This window comes from Gymnogyps californianus, chromosome Z (genome assembly GCF_018139145.2).
Source record: "Gymnogyps californianus isolate 813 chromosome Z, ASM1813914v2, whole genome shotgun sequence".
In the NCBI taxonomy this organism is placed as follows: Eukaryota; Metazoa; Chordata; class Aves; order Accipitriformes; family Cathartidae; genus Gymnogyps; species Gymnogyps californianus.
The window spans coordinates 212,306-233,100 of record NC_059500.1 but is presented as its reverse complement, the minus strand read 5'-3'; the positions used below and the strand labels follow the sequence as shown (position 1 = coordinate 233,100).

Below are 20,795 nucleotides of genomic sequence, written 5' to 3'. Positions count from 1 at the left end.
CCGAAGGTGGAATGCTTTCTTACACAAAAGCATTCTTTAATATTCTTAAGAAAGTGTTGAATGCTGTAGCAATTGGAAGCTTGCTGGAAGAATAAAAGAGATTGGCAAAACAAGCAAAATTTTCAAGGTTAATAACTCTATTTAACATTAAAGATCTGTGGGATTACAACCAGGCAGAAGTATATTGCAATGATGTTATCGCTTTATGAGATGAAGTGGTACTAGAAAACTACACTTGGAAAGGTCTTGTATTCACGTGCTTTTGTGTGTGTGCGTACAAAGACCTTCCCAGGTAGTCTTTAAATGTGTGTACTTGTCATATAGATACGTAGATAGTGCTGAATTGAATTTTTAAAATATAAACTAGATGAAGGTAATGACTTTGCAGTAGGACACTTAATTCAGTTTAGTAGGAGGTTCAGGTATGACTGTAACATGAAGATTTGTCCTCGTATTTCATAAATACAGGTAGAAGACTTGCTGTATCCTTTCTTTAATTTCCCTGTGGCTTTTCAGTAGCAGCGGTAGTTATGCTGTAAGGACTGAAGAGAAAGACAGAAGTAGTTTGAAGGCCTTTGAATTTGATATGATCTACTAAAATAAAATATAGATGAAAATTAAAGTGCGATTAAACATATTTTCATCTTTTTTTAACCTTGTATGATATTATTATGGTTTTGCATGTCCCAGAAATTCAGTCCTGTACATAGCAATTAACCTTTTATGCTATTTTTTTTTCTCAAATTAAACACAAAAATGTGAGGATAAAAGGCCAGCTGTGATAACATCAGCATACATTCCTACTTCATTTTCTATCGAAAGATATGGCTCAAATGTTTGTCTTCCAAATACACCTGTTCGATTCCCCTAAACATTGGGGTTTTTTTAAATTCAAAAATATTTGAATCTCTTTGTAAGTGTCTCCTCCCTACCTTTATTCCTTCTGTTTGGTCAAAGAATGAGAGAGATGCTGAGAAGGTCTTCTCCTCCCATTCGCTGAATACAGAAGTTTATCTGGATAACTCTTCTACCTGGGAAAGCTTATGTTCCGGAACCTCTGTCATTATATTCAATCCTCATGTCACAGAATCATGGAATAATTGAGCTTCAGTGGAAGGTCTGACCCTGTCGCTTAGCAGTCAAACATGAGAGACTACCCTTCATGTGCTTTCTGAGTGTCATTTCCAGGCGGGGGGAGAGGAGCTGTGCATTGGACTGTCCGTGCGTCCATCCTGCTCCTGCTGAAGATGGGCTGGTGCCGCAGCAAACCTAAGGAGTTAGGGAAGGAAAACTGAGAGTTTGTTACAGGCTTACCATAGACAATGGTATGTGGGATATGCAAATGATGCTCAGCATATTTGGGAGTTTACTGTTTCTTTTGGTATTTGAATGTTAGAAATTTAAATTTGGTCTTCCTCTTCTAGCTGTACTTGTGCTTATAGCTAACGTGTACACAGTACCATTACTTTAAAGAACGTGAACGGCATATTTCTGCACCCCCTTTGTGGTAAGCAGTTAGACAGAACTGTAATCTTAAGTATCTTTTCTATGCATCTTTTGCCACCTTTTCTATTTTACACATTTTATGAAGCCAGTTCGCATAAAGTAATTTTCTTTTCTGTAAAGAATCAAGAGTCCTCTATCGTCCCAAAATTTAAATCCTACCTAAGTTGTGTAGATTATCAGGAACATCATGGCATGTATTTTTTCTGCTCATTTAGGTCCACCTTAAATCAGAAAGGCTTGTCTTTGAAACTTTCAGGCAGTTCTCTTGCACTTCTGCATGACAGGCGTGAGGCTACCTGTGCAGTGAGTGCTGGAGTGTAAGAGCAGGGTCTCATCTGCCCCGTCCTTGGAAAGAAAGGTGGCATGGCTGAACTGCAGAGTGCAAAAGGAAGGTTGTGAGGCTACGCAGCAGGGTCAGAGAGGTTACGAGAAGTGAGAAGGTATCCTTTGAAAAGCTGATGTCTGTATGCAAACGAAGAAAACAGAAAGGATCGTAAACTCTGGCAGATTAAATGTGAAAGTGCAGAATTGAGGCTAAAAAAGTTTAAGGGGCACTTCACAAAGGAATCAAAACCAACAGTACATCTTTCTTCACATGAGAGCAAGAAGTCTGTAAGGCCAACAGATGATCAAGACATGAAAGGAACGCTCAGCCAAGATAAGGCTATTGCTAACAACCTAAAAATATTTTTTTGGCATCTAGTGTTCGTAGTGGAAGAAACCAGGGACATTCCCACACCAAAATCTTACTTTGTGAAGGGAATCATCAGAGAATCTCTCTGAAATTGAAGAGAATGTTGGGGTTACTACCAACCTATGACTACTAACCCATTACCAGGACTGGATAACGATTACCCAAAAACTGTAGAGGAACTGGAAGGTGAAATAGCCAGATTTGTGATGGCAGTGGGTAACCTTTTGCTTTGTGCCTGATTGGTAACTGAGTGGCAAATACAATGATAATTTTTAAAACGGGTCCCAGGGAGAGCTGGGCAACCAGGCCTGCCAGCCTGGTGTGTACACCAAGCCAATTACCAGAAACTGCAATAGCAGCAGCATGTTGGAATGGATGTATAAATATGATATACATGGCAGGATTCAAAATTGCTTTTGTAAAGGAAATACCACTTCTCAGAAATCTCTGGAGTTCTTCAGAGGAGAAGGTCGACAACCATGTGTGTAAACATGATCCAGTTGACATAGTCTAAAATTTCCAAAAGGCGTTTGACAAAGTTCCTGACCAAAAGCTTTTAAGGAAACTAAACAGGCATGGCATAAGAGGATAAAGGTAGGATATGCTAGTGTGACATGGAAAAGGGTGAACAATAGGGCGAGAAGATTTGCTGAGAAGACTGAATTATTTAGCATGTCAGTGCTGTGAGCCAACTGTGAGGAACTGCCCAAGGACTGTAAGAGCACAATAAAATGGCGGATGAACTTGAGTGGCAATAAATGTAAAGTAAAATGCTCAGGGAAAAATAATCCCGTCTTTGCATATGGAACGATGGGCTCTGAGCATTACTATTCAGGACTCAAATTTTAGAATTATGGGATACGATCCCCCCAAAAATCAGTTCAGTGTTCACAAGCTGTGAAAAAAAGCTGGTGAAACGTTAGGAATCACCAAGAAAGCAATGGACACCTCGATGCAACTTTGGTCCCTCTCTTCTGCATCCTTCAGCACAGCTACAACTCTTCAGCCTGGAAGAGAGATGACAGAGGGAAGGATCTGTAAACGGCTTCAAAATCATCCATGATGGGAGACAGTGGTTAGGGATCAATTGTTCATCTTTTCTTCCAGTGCAAGAATTAGGGGACATCTGACAAAGGCAGGAGGAGCTAGGTTCAGAAGAGCCAGAAGGAGGTCACTCTTCGTGCAGTCGGTAGCAGACCTGCAAAGACTCCTTATGGAGGTATGCAGTAGACGCAGAAAGTCTGCTCTGGTTCCAGAGGAGACGGGAGCAGTTCATGGAAGAGAAATCCATGGAGGGTTATTGAGCACACAGAAACTTCATCCAGCTTGCGCAGTCATTGAGCTTAAAACAGTTGGGTGTGGAAGACTGTTAGGGAAAGGGAGCGTGCTTGCCCCGTTTTTTAGCTCCATGAGGCATCGGCTTATGGCCACAGTTAGAGACCATGGGCAGGTGGTCTGACATAGTGTAGTCGTTATTGTTTTCAGGCTATGTAAACTGATCATAATAACAGGTCCATATGTCTGTGCCTCTGCTAATTACTTTCTGTAAAGAATTACGGATCCTCCACGGGGCATTTTATCCAAAACCTGAAAGTGTTTCACCAAGCCCAGTTACTGCGACTGTTCTGTATCAGTCTGCCTGGTGGGATGTTTCTGCTGTCCATAGGAGCTGGAGGCAGACCACAGGTTTTGCTCTGAGCCTGGGGCTAAATGCATCCAACGTTCCCCAAAGTTCTTCAAATACTCTGAAAATGCTACTGCAGCCTTCATAGAGCAGATCTTAATACCGTGTTTGGAAAAAGACTAATATATGCCCTAACTTTTTTTGAGATGTTATCAAATACTTTGGATGCTCCAAAAAAGTTCTCATTTGTCGTTCCCAGAAAGTTCACTCTCTTTTACTGTGACACAAAGGATGCAGAACAAGCTCCCGTGCACAGTCTGTTTCAGAGTGACTCTCCACAGTCACACGTTTGTCCAGAAGTGAACATGAGGCAGCTCAAGGTACTTCGCCTAGTTTGATTTCAAAATGTTCAAAGTTATTTAAAACATTTTCAGGGTAATACAGTTGTTATCTGTTAGGTCAGTCTCTTTCCCTGAGACAGCCCTGAGAATGTATGGAGTCATCTTAGATGGAGTCGTGTTGGAAGCAGCTCTACCTCAGATGCTTTCCTCAGGAAGATCATCAGAGGAGCAGGTAGCAGAGTTGTTCAGAAGTTTCAAGCATGGCTCTGTTCAACTGTATGCTGCTCCCCCTAGGAAGGAGCACATTGGACATTGTGTGCACATACACACGTGTATCTATATATGTGTGTGTGTACATATATATACTTATGCTTATATACGTATATGCTGAAAACCCCATGCTGTGAAGGTCCTGCGTTTTGCAGGGTGGCAGTTAGGTGGGTGTCATGAGGCTTGTGGTCTACAGTCTCAGCTGCCAGCTGCAAAGGTGGGAAAAGAACTTCATAAACAGGGTGATGTGGCAGGGAGGAGGCAAACGTGGCGGCCAGCACAGTGTCTCCTTGTATACTTAGGAAAAAACAGCGTGCAGGTGCTCGGTGAGCTGTCTGAGCTCATCCAGGAGCTGGCAGCCAGCAGCGCCCAGGTCCCTGGTGCTCTTCAGCCGTGCCGTGCCTGCTGGCCCCGTTCATGTAAAGACGCATGCATGTCTGCAGACCCTAAACACCCTGTAAGCAGCACTCCTTCCCAGGAACCAGCCGGGTACCACAGCCGGCATCTTCTCCATGTGTCCTGGAGGCCTTTTCTGGCCATGTAAACCACCGCTAGCCTCTTCTCTCCCAGAAGATTTCCTTCTGCCTTTGTCGTTTTCGGAACCCGTGCCGGTGCTTGCCGCGGGGCCGTGGCCGCCTCTGCGGGCTGGGATGTGGCTGGAGGCGCAGGGACAAGTCCGCAGGGGCTGGCTGGTGGCCTCGCGGCCGATGGGGCCCCTTCCCGCCAGCGGTGCTGCGGGCCCTCGGCCGTGCCCTGGGCACCTGGGCAGAAAGCAAGGGGTTTGCCCTTCTTCCCTCATTCCCCAGCGGCGTCCCCCGTTTTTCATGCCTGCGGCGAGTCAATGCCCACCTAATGGTAAGCGTAAGTAAACGTTACCGGGAGCCTGGTCGACGCCGGCGGCTAACCAGCTCGGCCCGCTCCACGCCGGCAGCGGCGGCCGTCTGCGCTGGCGGCGCGGGGAGAGGTCTCGACATCTGCTCGTGCAGGAGTGGTTTTGAAGGGAAGCATTGTGTGTTTTCCGCGGCAGTTCCCATGCGGAGGTGATGAAAAGTGTGTGTTTTGGCAAATCTTTTGTTTTATTGTGGTGGCTTGCGGCGGGGCAGCTCCTAGCAGCCGCCGCTTTGACAAAGCACCAGAGGATTCTGTTAAAAAGTTGTGTTTAGTAATTGTAGTCGTCGTGTCAGACCATAACTGACTTAGAGCTGAAGGATTTTTGCGAGATGAGTAGCTGTGCCAGCAGGGACCCAAGTCTCCTGGGCCAGCCGCGCTCTCATTAAGATTTGCCGCTAGCCGTGGCGGTGTTCGGCAAGTATGTGACGTGCATGCTGTTATTGTATGCTTGGCTTGTCAGCCTGCAGCTTTCTGACACTCACTTATGTCACTCTTTATTCAGAGAGGAAGAAGCTTTTGATAATTTGACAAGACAAGCTCTTAAACGATCTAGGTCATGGCCTTCACTGTCTGTGATTGTGAACATATTTCCTGAAAGCCCTGTCACTCATCACAGCTACATTTTCTCCCGGGGAGCCGCAGGCCCGTCCCGGTCTCCTGTCAGCGCGTGCATTTTGGTTATTCATACGCCAAATACAGTAGCGGGGTTTTTCCTTCCCTTTTGCAAATGCTCGCATGTTAGCGAGGCTAATCCTCTCCCCCGCGCCGCGCTCCCAGCAGGGCTGCCGTCGAGGGCCCTCTCGGCGCAAGGCAGACGACCGGCCAAGGGGAGCGGAAAGGAGGAAAGGCCGCTTAGTGCTGTTTTTGTGTTTGCTCATTGTTGTGGAAATATGAGAACTGGTGGCAAGGGCCTTGTCTATTGAGCACTCGAGTCCTGGTCTGCTGTCAGGGGCTGTTTGAGATTGAGTGTTTTATTTTCTTTGATGTTCACGTTTGAGAATAGGGAAGTGGGAATTAAACAACAGATGCATTAAGCCGTTGTTCTGGTAAAACAATAATTAGCACCTGATAAAATTCAATACGGGTCAAAATGCGCAGTATCCGGCCTTGATTCATCTGGTGTGGCAACCTTAGCCGGATCAGGCTCGGATATGAATAATGACCCTTCCAAATTAACCGAATGTGGGCCGCAGCAAAACCAGCACGGATTTGGGAAAATTAATTGCCCGGCACTTGTGCGGCAAAAGGCACGCGGACGTAGCGAAAGGTGTGGGGAAGCGCACCTTGCCTGCGCTTTCTGCAGCTGTACCGCGGTGGCACTGCTTTTAAGAGTAGGCACCTTTTGTGCTGGTACATCTAAATGCTAGTAAGGTCAGACCACTGGGGCAGGAAATAAATGCAATTTTATTTTAATGTAGTTCATCACACTGCCATCGTACTTGTATATCACAAGGGCTTTTCTTTAAATGAGGGCCATTCATGGTTAAGTACTTTTAAATAAATAAGAAAAATCACAGGTTCGGTGGTTGTTGTGTTTGGTTATGCTCTCTTCCATAGCAAACCTCTTTGCCTCATTTGAGAAGCCAGTATTCAGTAGTAATTGTTAATTATACTTTTTGTCATTCCGTGATAGAAGATACAGACAATAACTCCGAGCTGATGCAAGGTAATAAGACTCCTAGTTAAAAGCATCGTTTCTAAAAAGCTGTTGTTTAGCCAGGCATCCGTTTTGTATTGTATTGTATTCAACTTCTGAAGTTCGTAAGTGATCAATGTGATGATGAAAAGTATTACTCCGAATCACCATCTGAATGAAGAAATATGCTTGGCCAATTTTCCCTTACCACCTTCTTCCTACCTCCCTTAAGTTTTCCCACAGCCTTAAAACATCCTTAAAGACAGTGATGATAAAACCTACCTCTTCATGGCACTGCTGAGGGGTTGGGACTGTGCCTCTTCCAGTGTTTTGGTGAGAGCTGTGCCAACTGTAGTTTCCTACTCTGAGTTACAGATTTTCGCTGTAAGTGATGTCTTTGTGTCCAGAGTGAAAAAAAAAAACCCAACCAAACTATTATTCAAAAATAAAGTAATTTTTTTTTATTATTATTAAATAGCTGCTGTGTGAGTAAAGGTCATATCACAGAGTGGCATTTTGCCAGTATATGACAACTCATTGATTGCGATTTTTCAACCATATTAGTCTGGGGGCACTGTGGTAATCGAAAACTATCCAGAACTAATGTATAAATAACTGCCTGCTACCCCTGTGCTAAACCAGCAAAAGTCTCATGTACAGTTGAAGCCTTTTACAGGTTTGTGAGAGAAGGCAAGGTCTTTGATACAATTTTTTTATACGCTAGAGAGCGTTTATGTATCGCGCCTCCAAATCCTGCGTAAGTTAGCGAAGGAGGAAAATCCTTTTGTTTGCACTCGAAGACAGCTCGAGTGTGTTCAAACTGTCAAATGTTGTAGTCTGTTCCTCTGTTAGAAATGTGATGTACTTCACACATTTTCTTTATAGAAATATTAATATAAAACTCAAATATTTGCATGCAGTATTTGAGTAAGAGGAGAAATGTCGAACCATTACACAGAACAGATTGTAGATTTTTCTCTAGAAAATTGTGTTACTGACGGAATGAATAATAAATAATATCATTTCCATCACATCCCGGAAAAACATACTGTATATGCCATAGGATGACTGTCAAAAACTTGGATTATTTTTTTGAGAGATTCAGTTGCTAATATTGGTTGTTGGGTGGGGTTTTTTTAATTAACATGCTCTGTCAGAATAAAAGAAGGCAAGAATTTAGGCATGAGCGAAAAATTTATTCGAAATCTAAAGAAATGTTAATAGTACTCATTTGCAAGTAGTCATGAGGCTTCAATGTTTGAAATTGGAGCTACAGCATATTATGTAGAAGCCACGGAATAACTAATATTTCTTCTTAAAATACTGAAAATTGAGATTGGCAGACCAAATCGCTAATTGTTCAAATGATTAAGGAGCTATTTTAATAAAAGGGTAAATGTTTTAAACAAAACTGAAAGACCTCCATTGAAGTCGAACTGTGTGCACACTCTCTTAAACACTAAAATGGCTAACAGACAAAGTACCACTATTTCTGTATCTGTTTATGGCTTGGGGGTCATAGCAGAAGTCAGAAATATTGTAAATTTTGTAAAAATATTAAGAACCCTTGAGAAAGTAACATGTCTCATTGATTGTTAACACATTCTGATTTTGTTTAAAGAAGAAGATCCACGTTTTCCTCTTTCCTGTCTCTTATGTATTCCTCAGGTCTATTGTGTTATTGCTGTGATTCAAAAATATGCTCTGCAAAATTTTTTACAAAGGGCTGCACTTACAAGTTTGTGTGAGAGTCTGGCAAGTTTAAAAAAAAAAAAAATCAAGCAAGCCATTGTAAAAATAGAAACATAAAAGCAATCTGTTATGCTTCTTGTTTACAACTCATCTGACATTAGGCTACTGAGGATTATTACATGTAACAATTATATTTTGATTAGGATAGAGATATGTACAAAAACACTAAAATATTTCTATTCCTACATGAAAGGAAGGTACCTTGTGATTTAATTTCCAAAACATTATGTAAATTTAAAATGTCAGAAAATGCACAATTTAAATTAATTTCTGTTTGTTTTGCAGTATTAATACTTATTACAGTTAAGAGCACGTTACTCTCCCAAACTTCTAACCTTCAGAGAAGAAGGGGAGAGAGAAAACTGTTACTGGCTTTCTGACAATGGCAGGGAGTGTGTTAAACCAGTGTAAAATTCAATTAAACTGTCTAGCCAGGTTTTTGAAGCTGAAATGCAGACCCTTTCAGTTAAGCTTCTTATTTTCCTGTGACCGACACCGGTGGATACTGTGTTATGCCAAAACCAACAGGCTGTAAAGCACCTTGTTTCATGCTCCTAGCTGATCAATATTTTTATTTTCCAGGCTTGCCCAGAAATATGGAGGCAGTATCACCTAACAGTAAGTAGAAACACCTTTTTTATTTTCTTCTACACCCAACCTATTTACTCTTCTGTGAACTGCTGACCATAAAATATAGACAAGCATCTTCTGTGAGAAGATAATAAACATCTGAAGAGTTTTTGAACTGAAGAATGCAATGAAACACTGTCACTATTTTTTAAACATCTTTAGAACTTATGATTTTGTTTTAATACTGTAATCATTAAATGAGTGCCTTGCAGCACTCTCTGCTCTCAGTGACTACATTTACCCATATAAAGAGGGTTAAATTTTAAGTTGAGACGCATAGCAGAAGCAATAATCCCATCTCAGATATCCCAGATGCTGGCAATTAATCACTGTGTGTGACAAAGCTTTCTTTTTAAATGAGTAAAATAAATCTCAGCTAGAGTGGGGATGTTAATTTGAGCAAATACACTTTATAAACTTTTGCAGATAATTTCTAATTGGTGAGGATATAGCTATAAGTTCTTCTTTGGCCTGCATTAGTTGATCTTTAATCACTGAAACAAGAAAATAAAACTTTGTGAACTGTACCATTGTATTACTTAAGGTTTTTCCTCATACATAAAATAGAGATGAAAATAAAACAAAATGCATATAAATTTGTCTAATATTAAAACCTGAACAATATTTAACTGGTTATGACAATATTCAATGGATTGGTATAACAAATCTTTAATATATTCATTTATAAAATTATTATACATAAAAACACCTTTAAAGATTAGAATTTTTGCTCTTCATCTGAATCCTTGCTGTCATTGCTATCCAGATCAACCTTGTATGTATTTAGCTGTTAAAGATAATTAATCATTGCTGTCCGCTCAAAACAAAGTAGAAAAGTTTGTCCACTACTTTTCTGTATGGGTCTTTGGTGTGGGCTTTTTCTTTTGAGCAATAAATGGGATATGCTTTATGATTTGTTGCCTCCATCTCTTCATGGTAGCGGAATGCTCTTTTTTCGGTTTTTGCTTCTAAATTCAATGAATAGGAGAAATCTGTGCTTAAAACCTCCTGCTTGTGTTTTCTGCATAATGATTTTACAACAAAGATCTGCTTTGGAAATCGTCCACCCTTTTTGAGCATTTACTTTTATTTTAAACAGAATTGGTATAGACTTTTTAAAAAAACATTATGAGCAAAAAGTGCATTCACTGAGTATTTTTGTTTGCTTTTTTAAATTGCATGAAGGAAAAAGGTAAATACTCTCTTTCATTATAATCCCTAAGGGTGCATGTAAAAATGATTTCTGAAATGTTTATGATATTTCAAATCTAATAATCAGATAGATATATTAGATGCAGTAATATGTTGGGTTCTATTTTTTACGGAAGTATAAGATTTAATTTAATTTTAGTTTTGGTTGCCATTGAAAATTCCTCAAAAAGTGAGTTGCAATCAACACTTAGAAAATATTTATTTTTGTAAAAAAGTGGAGGGGAGCTTAAACCTGACCTAGTGGTTACTAGGGCAGAATTTGAGGTATCTGAGGTAGAAAATCTTATCTGTGAATTTTGTAGAAAGTGTTTGGAGTTTACACTTTACTTAGTATAAAGCTAACATTTGTCAAGGCAAGCTCTTGTTAGAAAATGCAGTACTTAAAAATACGAGTGTATTACTAAAAGTACCCATTTGGAAATTCTTAGTGCATTTTAGGGACATTTTGAAATTTGGTCAAATATGGGCATGCAAAGATAAATTAACATTGAGTCAGACCCTAGCTACTGATAAATAATTTTTTATTTTGCGGTGAACTGCAAATTACCTGCAAATAATCCACATTTCTAATATGTGGGAAGTGCTTTGCACGTCTCCATTTTTTGTATGGGAAGACTTGCTTTGACTCAAAGTTACATTAATAGTCAGATTAAGGCTGGAATTTAAAAATTTGTGTGGTAAAAGACATGCTTGATATTTGAAATAAGTTATACCTCAAGAAACTGCATTTTATAAATTGTTTAAATGTATGAGTCCCAGCTTTTATTATTCCATTTCAATATTCTCTTTTGCACCCAAAGCAGAACAGAAGTAAATAGTGTTCTGACAAGAACCAAAACTTCTATGTTAGAATAATTTATATTTATAGAATTGTAACTAAAAAGTCGGGATCTTTTATTCTCATGTCAGCATAGTAGTATTTCAATATAGAAATTGGTTTATAATTTTCCTAGTTTAGAATAAATATTTCTGTAGAAACGGGATAACAGTTTAAAGAAAAATAATGGAAGTTTAAAAAAAAAGTACTGTTGTGGTTGTTGCTGTGCTGCAGAGACTGACTGGTTATTAGCAAACAGACTAAGGCTACAGTGAGTTTTTCCTGTGCTTTAGCCATGGATACAACCCCTAGATTTAAATTGATTTTGGTAAATTGATCATGAGTGTCACACTTGCAGGTACATATAAGCGCAAATAAAACAAGGCATTCAGGATTGTAATAAAAGACCGTTTTTATAATGTTGCTTACAGACAGCCATTACAAAGTTTGTCTAAATGTTTTGCATTATATAAAGTATTCTTAGTTAATTACTGTGAATGCTTGTGAAAAACCACACAGCCTTCCACGGTTCTCTTTTGTGAAGCTTTTGGTGATTTTATTCATTATCTGGCTCTTTCCTAAGAGATGGACTGCCATCTATTGACTTCTTGAAGCCCCTGCACAGAAACATGGATTGACTAGAACAATGACTAAATAATAAATCCATTCTGCTGTTATGGATGGTGGTAGCGTTTTGTTTACATTAGCTGTGGTGACAAATTTTGGCACATTACAAATAATTTGTTGTATGGGCAGAAATGTCTTATTCCGACCAAAATAGAGTGCCAGTGCAAGAAATCTTACAAGCAGCTGAAATGGCAAAAAGGATTATAAGCGGAATATTTTAATTTGCCTTTTGATAGAAAAAAGATTATCATATTGTATTCAATGAAGCTTAAATTTAAAGGCTCTATGATAATCAAAGCTTTATAAGTGGATGAAGTTAGTTTCTTTAAACTTGTTCTTTCAACTCTGTTAACTAAAATTATTCTGCAAAAACCAATCAAAGTCAGCAGAACAATCCAATTCCCACTGTGGTTTAAAATAATATTTAATAACCTCTTTAAGATGGTGATTTAAAACTTTTACAAATCATTTTCATTGTGCCTGCTCTCTCTGTATTTCCCCTATATTAGAAAAGGGAAATTACATTTGTCAAAACATATTTTAAGTTTTTCTTCATATAGGTATCTATTTGTAATAAATAGGCCGGTTTTGATACCCGCTTACATTTATCAAAGGGGTTATTATCAATTCAAACAATAACACAAGGACTTCGTTGGCAGATCCAGGATAAACAGTTTTGATCATAGCTTACTGCAGTGTAAATAATAATATGTGTGATTTTTTCACAGACAAGGCATTTGAAGGTCTTGTAAAGCTCTTTGTTCTAGATTATTAGGAAGCTTAGCTTACAACTTTGTCTTTCTAAATGCCAGATGCTCCGCAAAGCCAGAGAAATATGGTCTGTGCTCGAAAGGACATGCCATCACATCCCCTTTTCATCTTAAGGATATTGGGGGTCCTCACAGCAGTGCTTTTTCATCCTCAGAATGCTTGGCTCTTTTTCATTCCCTTTCTCTTGTCGTTTCGGATTTCAGCTATAAAGGTAGAGACATTTATTAAGTATTTTGTACTCCAGTGGAGGCCAGTTTATAGCCCTCTAATTACAAAAAAAAAGAAGTCGGTGGAAAAACTTGTGAGATAAAGGCATCCTACGATTTTCATTTGTTTGGTTCAGTTTTGCAGTTTATTCTTAAAAAACCACCATAGCGTCCCTCTGAGCTTGATCTGCTGCCCGGTTGCCTAACTGCGTGTCCAGTGGCAGCTCCCATTTTAAGTAGGTCTGCGTGCTGGAGGAGAAAAACAATCCCGCCGCGCCCCGGGCTCGGAGGTGCGGTGTGGGGTCCGCGGTGGCACGTTCTGCGGGGGACAGCCCTTCTCCCTAAGTACGGGAACTGCCGTAGATGTTAACAGCTCGGGGCTTCAGGTGGGCGGCAGGATTGGAGCTGGCCTTCCGTGGGGGCTCCGCGCCATGGAAGGAAGCTGTTTGCGTTCTGTACCCAAATCGGCGGATGGGACCTCGGGTCCAGACCCACTCCTGTCCCGTAGGTCGTCCTGTGGCTTCGCTGCTGGAGTGACCCAATGAAACTGAGGGTAGGCATTGCGCTGCTGTGAGCAGTCGCATTTCCACCCAACAGATGACACAACTGGAGAATAAAGAGGAAATTTATTTTCAGCGCATAGTGACCCATGTTTTGCTTCAGGCATGAAGCTGCACTTCTCCCGTGTGAGTCCCCCTGAAGTGTAACTCAAACCCCTTCTGCGCAGTGGTGCTGGTGGGGGTACCCAGAAGATGTGCAAATGGCCATCTCGGTATTTCGATATAAAATGGAATACGTGCTGGCTGTGTAGACCTCCCTACGTATGCTGCACTGCTTCATTGTTCAGAGGGACTCGTGGTATACAGAAGTGAACGTAGCCAGTCCGGCTCAGGAACAAGATGTCGATACTATAATCAAATAGGAATTAACGTTGCAAGTATTAGTATCTTCTTCAGTAAATATCTACAGAGTAATGAAATTCCGTCCCTGAAATGGGCAGAGCACAATTTTTATTTTTCTAATGTGTTTCTCGGTGTAGATGTGTATGTTAAAACAGAAATCCTGCTCAGATTAGGTGTTTTCTTTCAGTAGGGATTGCTAATTTTTAATAACCTCTTCCTCCCACTGTACTGCTCTGGCCGTAAGAACTCCTTCCCCCATCCTCTGCCTTCACCAGTCTCATTTATATTAAAGCTCCTAGGCCAAGATGGCCACCAACAGAGTTTTAGAACCATCAGAATTTTTAACCACCAGAAGCTATCATTTAACATGCTTTTTGACAGTTTGTTAATCTTACTTTAAATCCACTTACATAAAAGAAGGTGAACCAGGAATTGGCTGTTTTGGCCTCTGTGCGTAAAAGACATGAAGGGACAATGCATCTTTTGTGTTTAAATTTTGCGCTCGGATTTCTTTGTGTGCATTATTAAAATTCCTCATGGCCTGCCACTTTTTTTCTGAAATGAAAATGTAAGCAGTGTTGCTTAAAGTCAATTTGTATCCTTTAAAATGTGACTTTCAGAAAGAGAAAATCTAAAATATGACTCTGGCAAAAAATATTTAAGCTTGAGAGAGAGAGCACTTGGTTTCCAGAGGAGCTTTGTAGGTTTTGTGCAGTGAGGGAAAGGATGGGTTTAGAAGTATTTTCAGGAGGAGATTAAGCCTGACTTCCCCGTGCGCAGGGATGGGGCTGCTGCAGCGGCTGTGAACATGGCTGCAGTGTCAGCTCCTCTGGTCTTTGCATGACGCAAGGCTGCGGACCACGCGATCGTCGCGTTCCTGTTAAATATTTCAGCACTTGACCAGTTTCTCTCCAGGTGTTTTAAGGTTATTTCTATTAACGCTAGTAAAAATACCACTTTGTTTATGCGATAGACAGTGTATTTTTTCATATTTTGGAATCACAGAGCAGGCCCTTGTCTGTCAACACTTCAGTAGCCATTCGGCGGGATATTTCGCAGGGAAGGCAACCCAAAATTCCCCGGGATATGAATTTAGGGTAAGGATGACCCTGCCTCCTGTGGATTGTGGGGAAACACGAACACCTGGAGTGCGACGGTGTCCCCACACTTGCCCTTGTGGGAAAGGTGCCTTTTTGCTGCTTGTGTTCGTGAAGATTTCGTATTCTCTGAAAATGCGTGCTAGCCTCTTCAACCAGGGGAGGAGGTAGGGCAGATCTTGGACAACAATTGGCAGATGTTTTGTTTTTAAATTATCTACTTGCATTGTTCAAGCCTGAGCCCTACCACTTTTGCAAGTGCCTTTCTGTGACAGAGATGTTTCTGAAATGTCTGCCTGCCCTGCACAGTTGTTCTGGTGAAAATAAGTACATTAGGGGTGGTTTGGTATGCTGTCTAGAGGGTCCCTTGGATTTTATTTTACGTTGTGTTTATTTTCCCCTACTAATTATAATTTGTCCCATGTTACTGTTCTCTTTCAAGTTGCAGATTTTTTTGAGGCTATCGAAACCTAAACCCAAAATCTTTTTCTATTGCAAAGAAATTCTTTTTCACAAAAGACAGTATTCTTTCTGACAGTTTTTTTTACATAAAACAAAGACAATTTCAGGTCCTGAAATAAGTGTAAGTTTATGAGTACAAAGCATATGCTATAGCTTTCAGTACAAAAGCGTGCTAGATAGAGTTCTTTCCCAATTTTTACTTGAAAACTGTATTTAAAATATTACAGCAAAAAGAAGTATTCAATAACTTTATATAAATATGTAACACCTACAAAAAATAGAGTTTGCCTTTTCATGAAAATGTTGGATTTTAACTAATGTCCCTGGCCAGTTATGAGTACCAAATAATTAGGGTTTTTTTGTGTGTCGGTTAAGTTGAAATAGAAAGTTCAAACTGGTTATCTGTAAAATGCCAACGTGTCTTTGCACTTGCACTTTCTTTCCTGGGAAGGGGTGCCAGTGTCTTGGTACCTCTTTACTGTGGAGGACAGATCCCTAGTTGATGCCTGCTTTTACAGCCTGAGGTTGCGGTCATTACCCCAGGTCATCGTCTGGCTCTTGCCAGGCTGGACCAGAAAGCTGCAGACTCCTGCACGGACCTGAGAGGCTGTTTTGGGTGGGCTGTGTAACCTTCCAGCAGCACAGTCATCAGCTGCCACTTACCTTAATCACGTAAGCATGGTAGAAAGCATGCCTGCTTTCTCTAACATTTATCTGTCTCATGCTCTTCCCCATCTGTCTCCCCAGAAAATAAAATAAAAGGTGCTTTTAAATTGAGAGTTAAAGACTGATTACATCTTGACCAGAAATTGCATTTTGATATATTTCTGGAAGCAGCCTGGGACTGGGGGGAAATAGAAATCTTGGCTGACTGAACCAAGTAATTTCCGTTTCTCTGATTTTGGGGTTCCAAATAACCTGCTTGAAGTGTTTGTCTTTGAGAAGTGGCATACTTCAGAGAATCGCTGACTTCAATATGCACGTTATTGTTGTTTAAGGAACTCTGTGTTTTCTGCAAAAGCAATACCTTTTGGGCCCGCCTTTAAACGGGAAAACGAGAAGAGCAGGGGATAGAAATTATGAAGGGGATGGAAATTAATATATTTTAATGTTTTGAATGTTTAAATCTATGGTTAGCTAACCCGTGCATGCCCAGGAAGTTATTTGTGCAATATGTGACGTTTTTCAAATGCTGTGCCAGCAATCCTGGTGGTGAGGTGCGCTCACGACTGGAGAAGGACTGGAGAGAGCTGCTCCCTCCCACGCAAACTTGTGGGCAGGAATTGCTCTGTTCTCAACGTAGAAACTACCGTGTGCATTCCTCCTTTGCCCAACACACGCCAGAACTGTTGTGATACATATTTTTGTAGTACACCAAAACTGTTGGTTAAGTCGTTAATTAAACAGAAAACAGGATAATCATGGTAAGATTCATTGCTGAAATGTCTCCCCATCATATACTTAACTGCAGTTCTTTTAAGGGAAAGGATTAAGATGATCTTTTCTTTAATGCTTACAAATTTGGTAAAAATTTTTGCCTCTGCTTTAGTTTGAAAAGGTGAACCTATATGATCATTTAAATAGTTTTTCCTATTTCAAGTATTAACCATCTAAATAAGGAAAATGGAATTTTCAAGCTAGAATGAGGTTTCCAATGCATTTTAAAAACAGGCTTTTATTTGAGAAAAAAAAATTAAATATTTCTGTGCACTTTTTCTGCAGTAAAGTCTGTGTATGAATATTCACATTAAAGTTCCTATATTCCTGACAATTATTCCTCTGAACTTGATATGAAGGTGTTTTTTCTCAGTTTTGTTAGAACTTAGAGTCGGTTTCAAAATTCCGTAGGAAACCAAAAATTATCTGTGATGTATCAGACATTTTAAAACATATAAAAATTAAACTTTCATGTAGGTAACGTAAAATGTATTTGGGTGCATTTTTGTATTGCAAAGTGGAAAAACTGTAAGATGTCAGTAGAGCGTAAATCTCCATGAACTGTTTGCACGTATATCCTAACTAGGAACGGCATTTTGCTTGTCAAATGTCCACTCAGTAGCTGCTTGTAAATTATGTGCTATAGTAGTACTGAAACTGTTGCATTTTATCATACAAATGCTTTGCATGCTAAAACGTCACAGGTATTTAGCAACGGCAGTCTATGGAGCTCTGTGCTGGCAGCAGCGTATGTGATCGTCCATGTCGCTGCCAGACCTGCTAGCTCATCTTGTCAATGATCCGTGTATTAGGAGCAGCCAGGAGCTCACACTGGTTAGATGGTAACTTTCTCAAGTTATGCTTGATCATGTTAATAATCTACGGATTAGGATTCCCTGAAAGTATTCACTGATTTAATTCTGAGTGGGTCTATCATGTCAATAATATTAATACATCTTGTTAGGTCCTGTCATGTGAATAGAAAAGTTTCTATTCCCGTGACAGAATTATCCTGATTTTGATTTCAAATTCTGAAAAATCAAGCTTAAAGGGAATTAAAAGGAATCAAAGACCTGTATAAAGTGATGAGTCGCGTAGAGCGGTATGCCGTAAGTAGGTACTATTTTACTGCAGTGACGGAGAGGTCTCAGAGCAGTGGGTGATTTGCATGATACATGCTGTAGTACCCACGTATGGCAAAAGACGAAGGCATCCCTCAGCATTTTTGGCTTCAGGGGAGTGAAGTTAGGCCTTCAGTTTTAACTTATTTTTTAATGTTAAATTTGGATTAAATTAACATTTGACAAACCTACCCCAACGGCCATGAGTATGACTCTGAAATGGGCACAAACAGCCACCCGCATACTTCACTGGTGCTGGCAGCACCTTGCATCGAAATAGGCCGTGACACTGCTGCCTTGGCTGGTCTTCCCACCTCCGCCAGAAGTCGATAAACTTTTACTTGCTGCTTCGTCAGGCATTTTGCTCTGTAGCCCAATCCACGTCTGGCCTGACAAGGCCCCTTTCGCTGGTCCCTCCTCGGTGCCTCCGCAGTGCAGACGGTGCTGCAGCGATGCTGCCCTGATGCTGCCCTGCATGGCACGGCAGCGCCGCGGGCAGGGGCATGGCAGAGGCTTTGACTCTCCAGAGGTAGGAGGGGGGCAACACTTACAGGAAGAGGTACTATTTTTACAGTAGATCAGGTGATATATTTGCAAGAAATGGACGGTCACTGCCTGGGTTCAAAGTTTCTCAGAGTCAGTCTTGAGTCCAAAAGCTGCTCGTCTTCCCGCCCCGCCCCCCCCGGCGTTTCTCTGCCTGTGGTAACTACTCATCTTGTAGCTAACAGAAAGTAACTTCATGTTATTTCTTGACTATGCAGTTAATTCTGTTTCTAAAGTATATTTGTAACTTCCTTCTGCACTTAAAAAATGGAGTGGTGAGTCCCTGTGCACGAGCATACACAAACACCGAAGGATTTCTGTGGACTATGTGATAACCCTGAAATATCTTCTGCTTTAAAATTAATTGCACCGGATTTGCACGTGATATCTAGTTTCTGTCTGACTTATTTTGATGGCAGATGAGACCCTGGTTAAATTAATTCTGCTTTTCTGATGATGGTGTGAGGAGGGAAGGAGAGAGAAAGTAATAGCACTGAGATACTCAAAAGTTGGTTTGGAGAAAACAGTTTTGATCAATGGCATATTTATGTGATGTGAGAGCGCAGAAATCTGAAATCTTTTGATCCATTTTTACACACTGTAGACTATTCAGAAAGTCCCAAGTCATATTAAACTAAAAACTGTATGGAATTGAGACTGATGTAAAAAAATAGATATGCAAGAAGGACATGGAAAAGCTTTTGTGTGTCAGTGGTTGTATATAGGCTGCCAGACATTTCTTCAAGGACATATTCTGGATGAATGTCACTCGTTACAAAGCTAGGTAAAAATAATTATGGTATTACTGAATATATATGATGGTCTTAAATGGAGAACACATGAAAAAATTATGAGGAAATTGATAAACATTAACATGCACAGCTAACATGTTGGTAATGTAAGGAAAATGCTTCTATAAAATTGTCCGTCAGTAAAAGATGTTACAGATTGAAGCCTAGCTGCTAGGAAGTTTAAAGGAAAAATGTTGAAGTATTGTTTATTTAGAATGTACCCCAGCAAAAACTCACTTCTAACGAACTGATGCACCACTCTTTTGGCATCTCGTATCCTCCAGCAGCACTATATTTTTTCTGTGTTTACTTCAATTTTAGCTGTGATCAGAAATCACCTCAAAGTAAGTATCCATTAAGAATGCTCCCCTAAGAAAGTTATTTCAAATGTGGTACTTCCTCCTTTTGCATCTGATGGTGAAAGGTGATTAGTAGACAACGTAAAGGTTAAAGAGAGAGAGAAAGAGAAAGGAAGCTGTAAATCATCTAGAATGACAGTAGAAATTAAAACCTTGGGGTTTGTTGGGCTCCCCAGTGTATTAGCTAATAAATATAACCATGCTTTAGTTCTGTTCATCTTCTGATTTTACAGGCTTTGCAAATGTTTGTGTTCAGATTAATGTATAAATGTATGTGTAAGTATGCATACACTTAGTGCGACGAGTGTGCGTGCGTATAGTGCCTGCCCGCGCGCAATGTCTGTGCGCCTGTGCCTGGGCGCGTATATAACAACGTTTGGTGAGTCGCCTAATAAACATTCAAATAAAATATACGTGTCCCCATGCACGAGTCTCCTCCTCCTCCTCCTCCTCCCCTGCCTCTTCCCCGCGCGCCCACCTCCCCCACCCCACTTCAAAGCTTGTGGTCCTTTTTCCATCCTTGTACTAAAAGGTTTCTTTGTAAGCCAGGCCATTTGTCCATCATTGTTTGGGGTCCAAACAGTGGTAAAATACCCTGTCACCGATCCAGAGTGCTGTGAATGGCAGCTTCTCTCCGGACAATTGGCGGTGGTGCCGAGAAATATTCCTGAGAGGATTATTTAACCTTTCAATTTAGGGGGCACAAAGCCTGGCTGATTAATGAACTTTCTGATGGGCGCTGATAAGCGGATCTATTTCTTTATTTCCTCTAAAAGTGATTCCTTCTCCTGTCCCATATTACTATAATCTTAAACATAAAATGTGGCAAATAGATTAAAAAACAGCACTAAAGAGTTTATCTGGCTGGCAAACTGAAGGAGCTAAATTAAAATTGGTAATGAAAGCAGTGGCTGAGCCCTGTATATGGTTTTTAAATGCGCTGTGTATTTTGAAGAGACTTATTCTCCAGCTTGCCTGGTAATGACTGCTTTTGGTGCACAGTCCGGGGCTGGCTTCTGTTATCCCCCCAAAAAAATGAGTTGTGTTATCTGGATGACTGCAGACACATATGCATCCCCCTTTCTCACTGCATGGGCAGACAAGGT

General features: G+C 40.5%; 1 protein-coding gene across 1 annotated transcript in view; it reads left to right on the top strand.

The window, feature by feature from the left end:
• Positions 1 to 20,795, top strand: part of ZCCHC7 (zinc finger CCHC-type containing 7) — a 117,113-nt gene that overhangs the window by 82,860 nt on the left and 13,458 nt on the right. Inside the window, exon 6 of the mRNA XM_050913539.1 lies at positions 9,297 to 9,332. Within this exon, the coding sequence (XP_050769496.1) occupies positions 9,297 to 9,332 (36 nt within the window). The remainder of the gene's footprint in view (positions 1 to 9,296; positions 9,333 to 20,795) is intronic.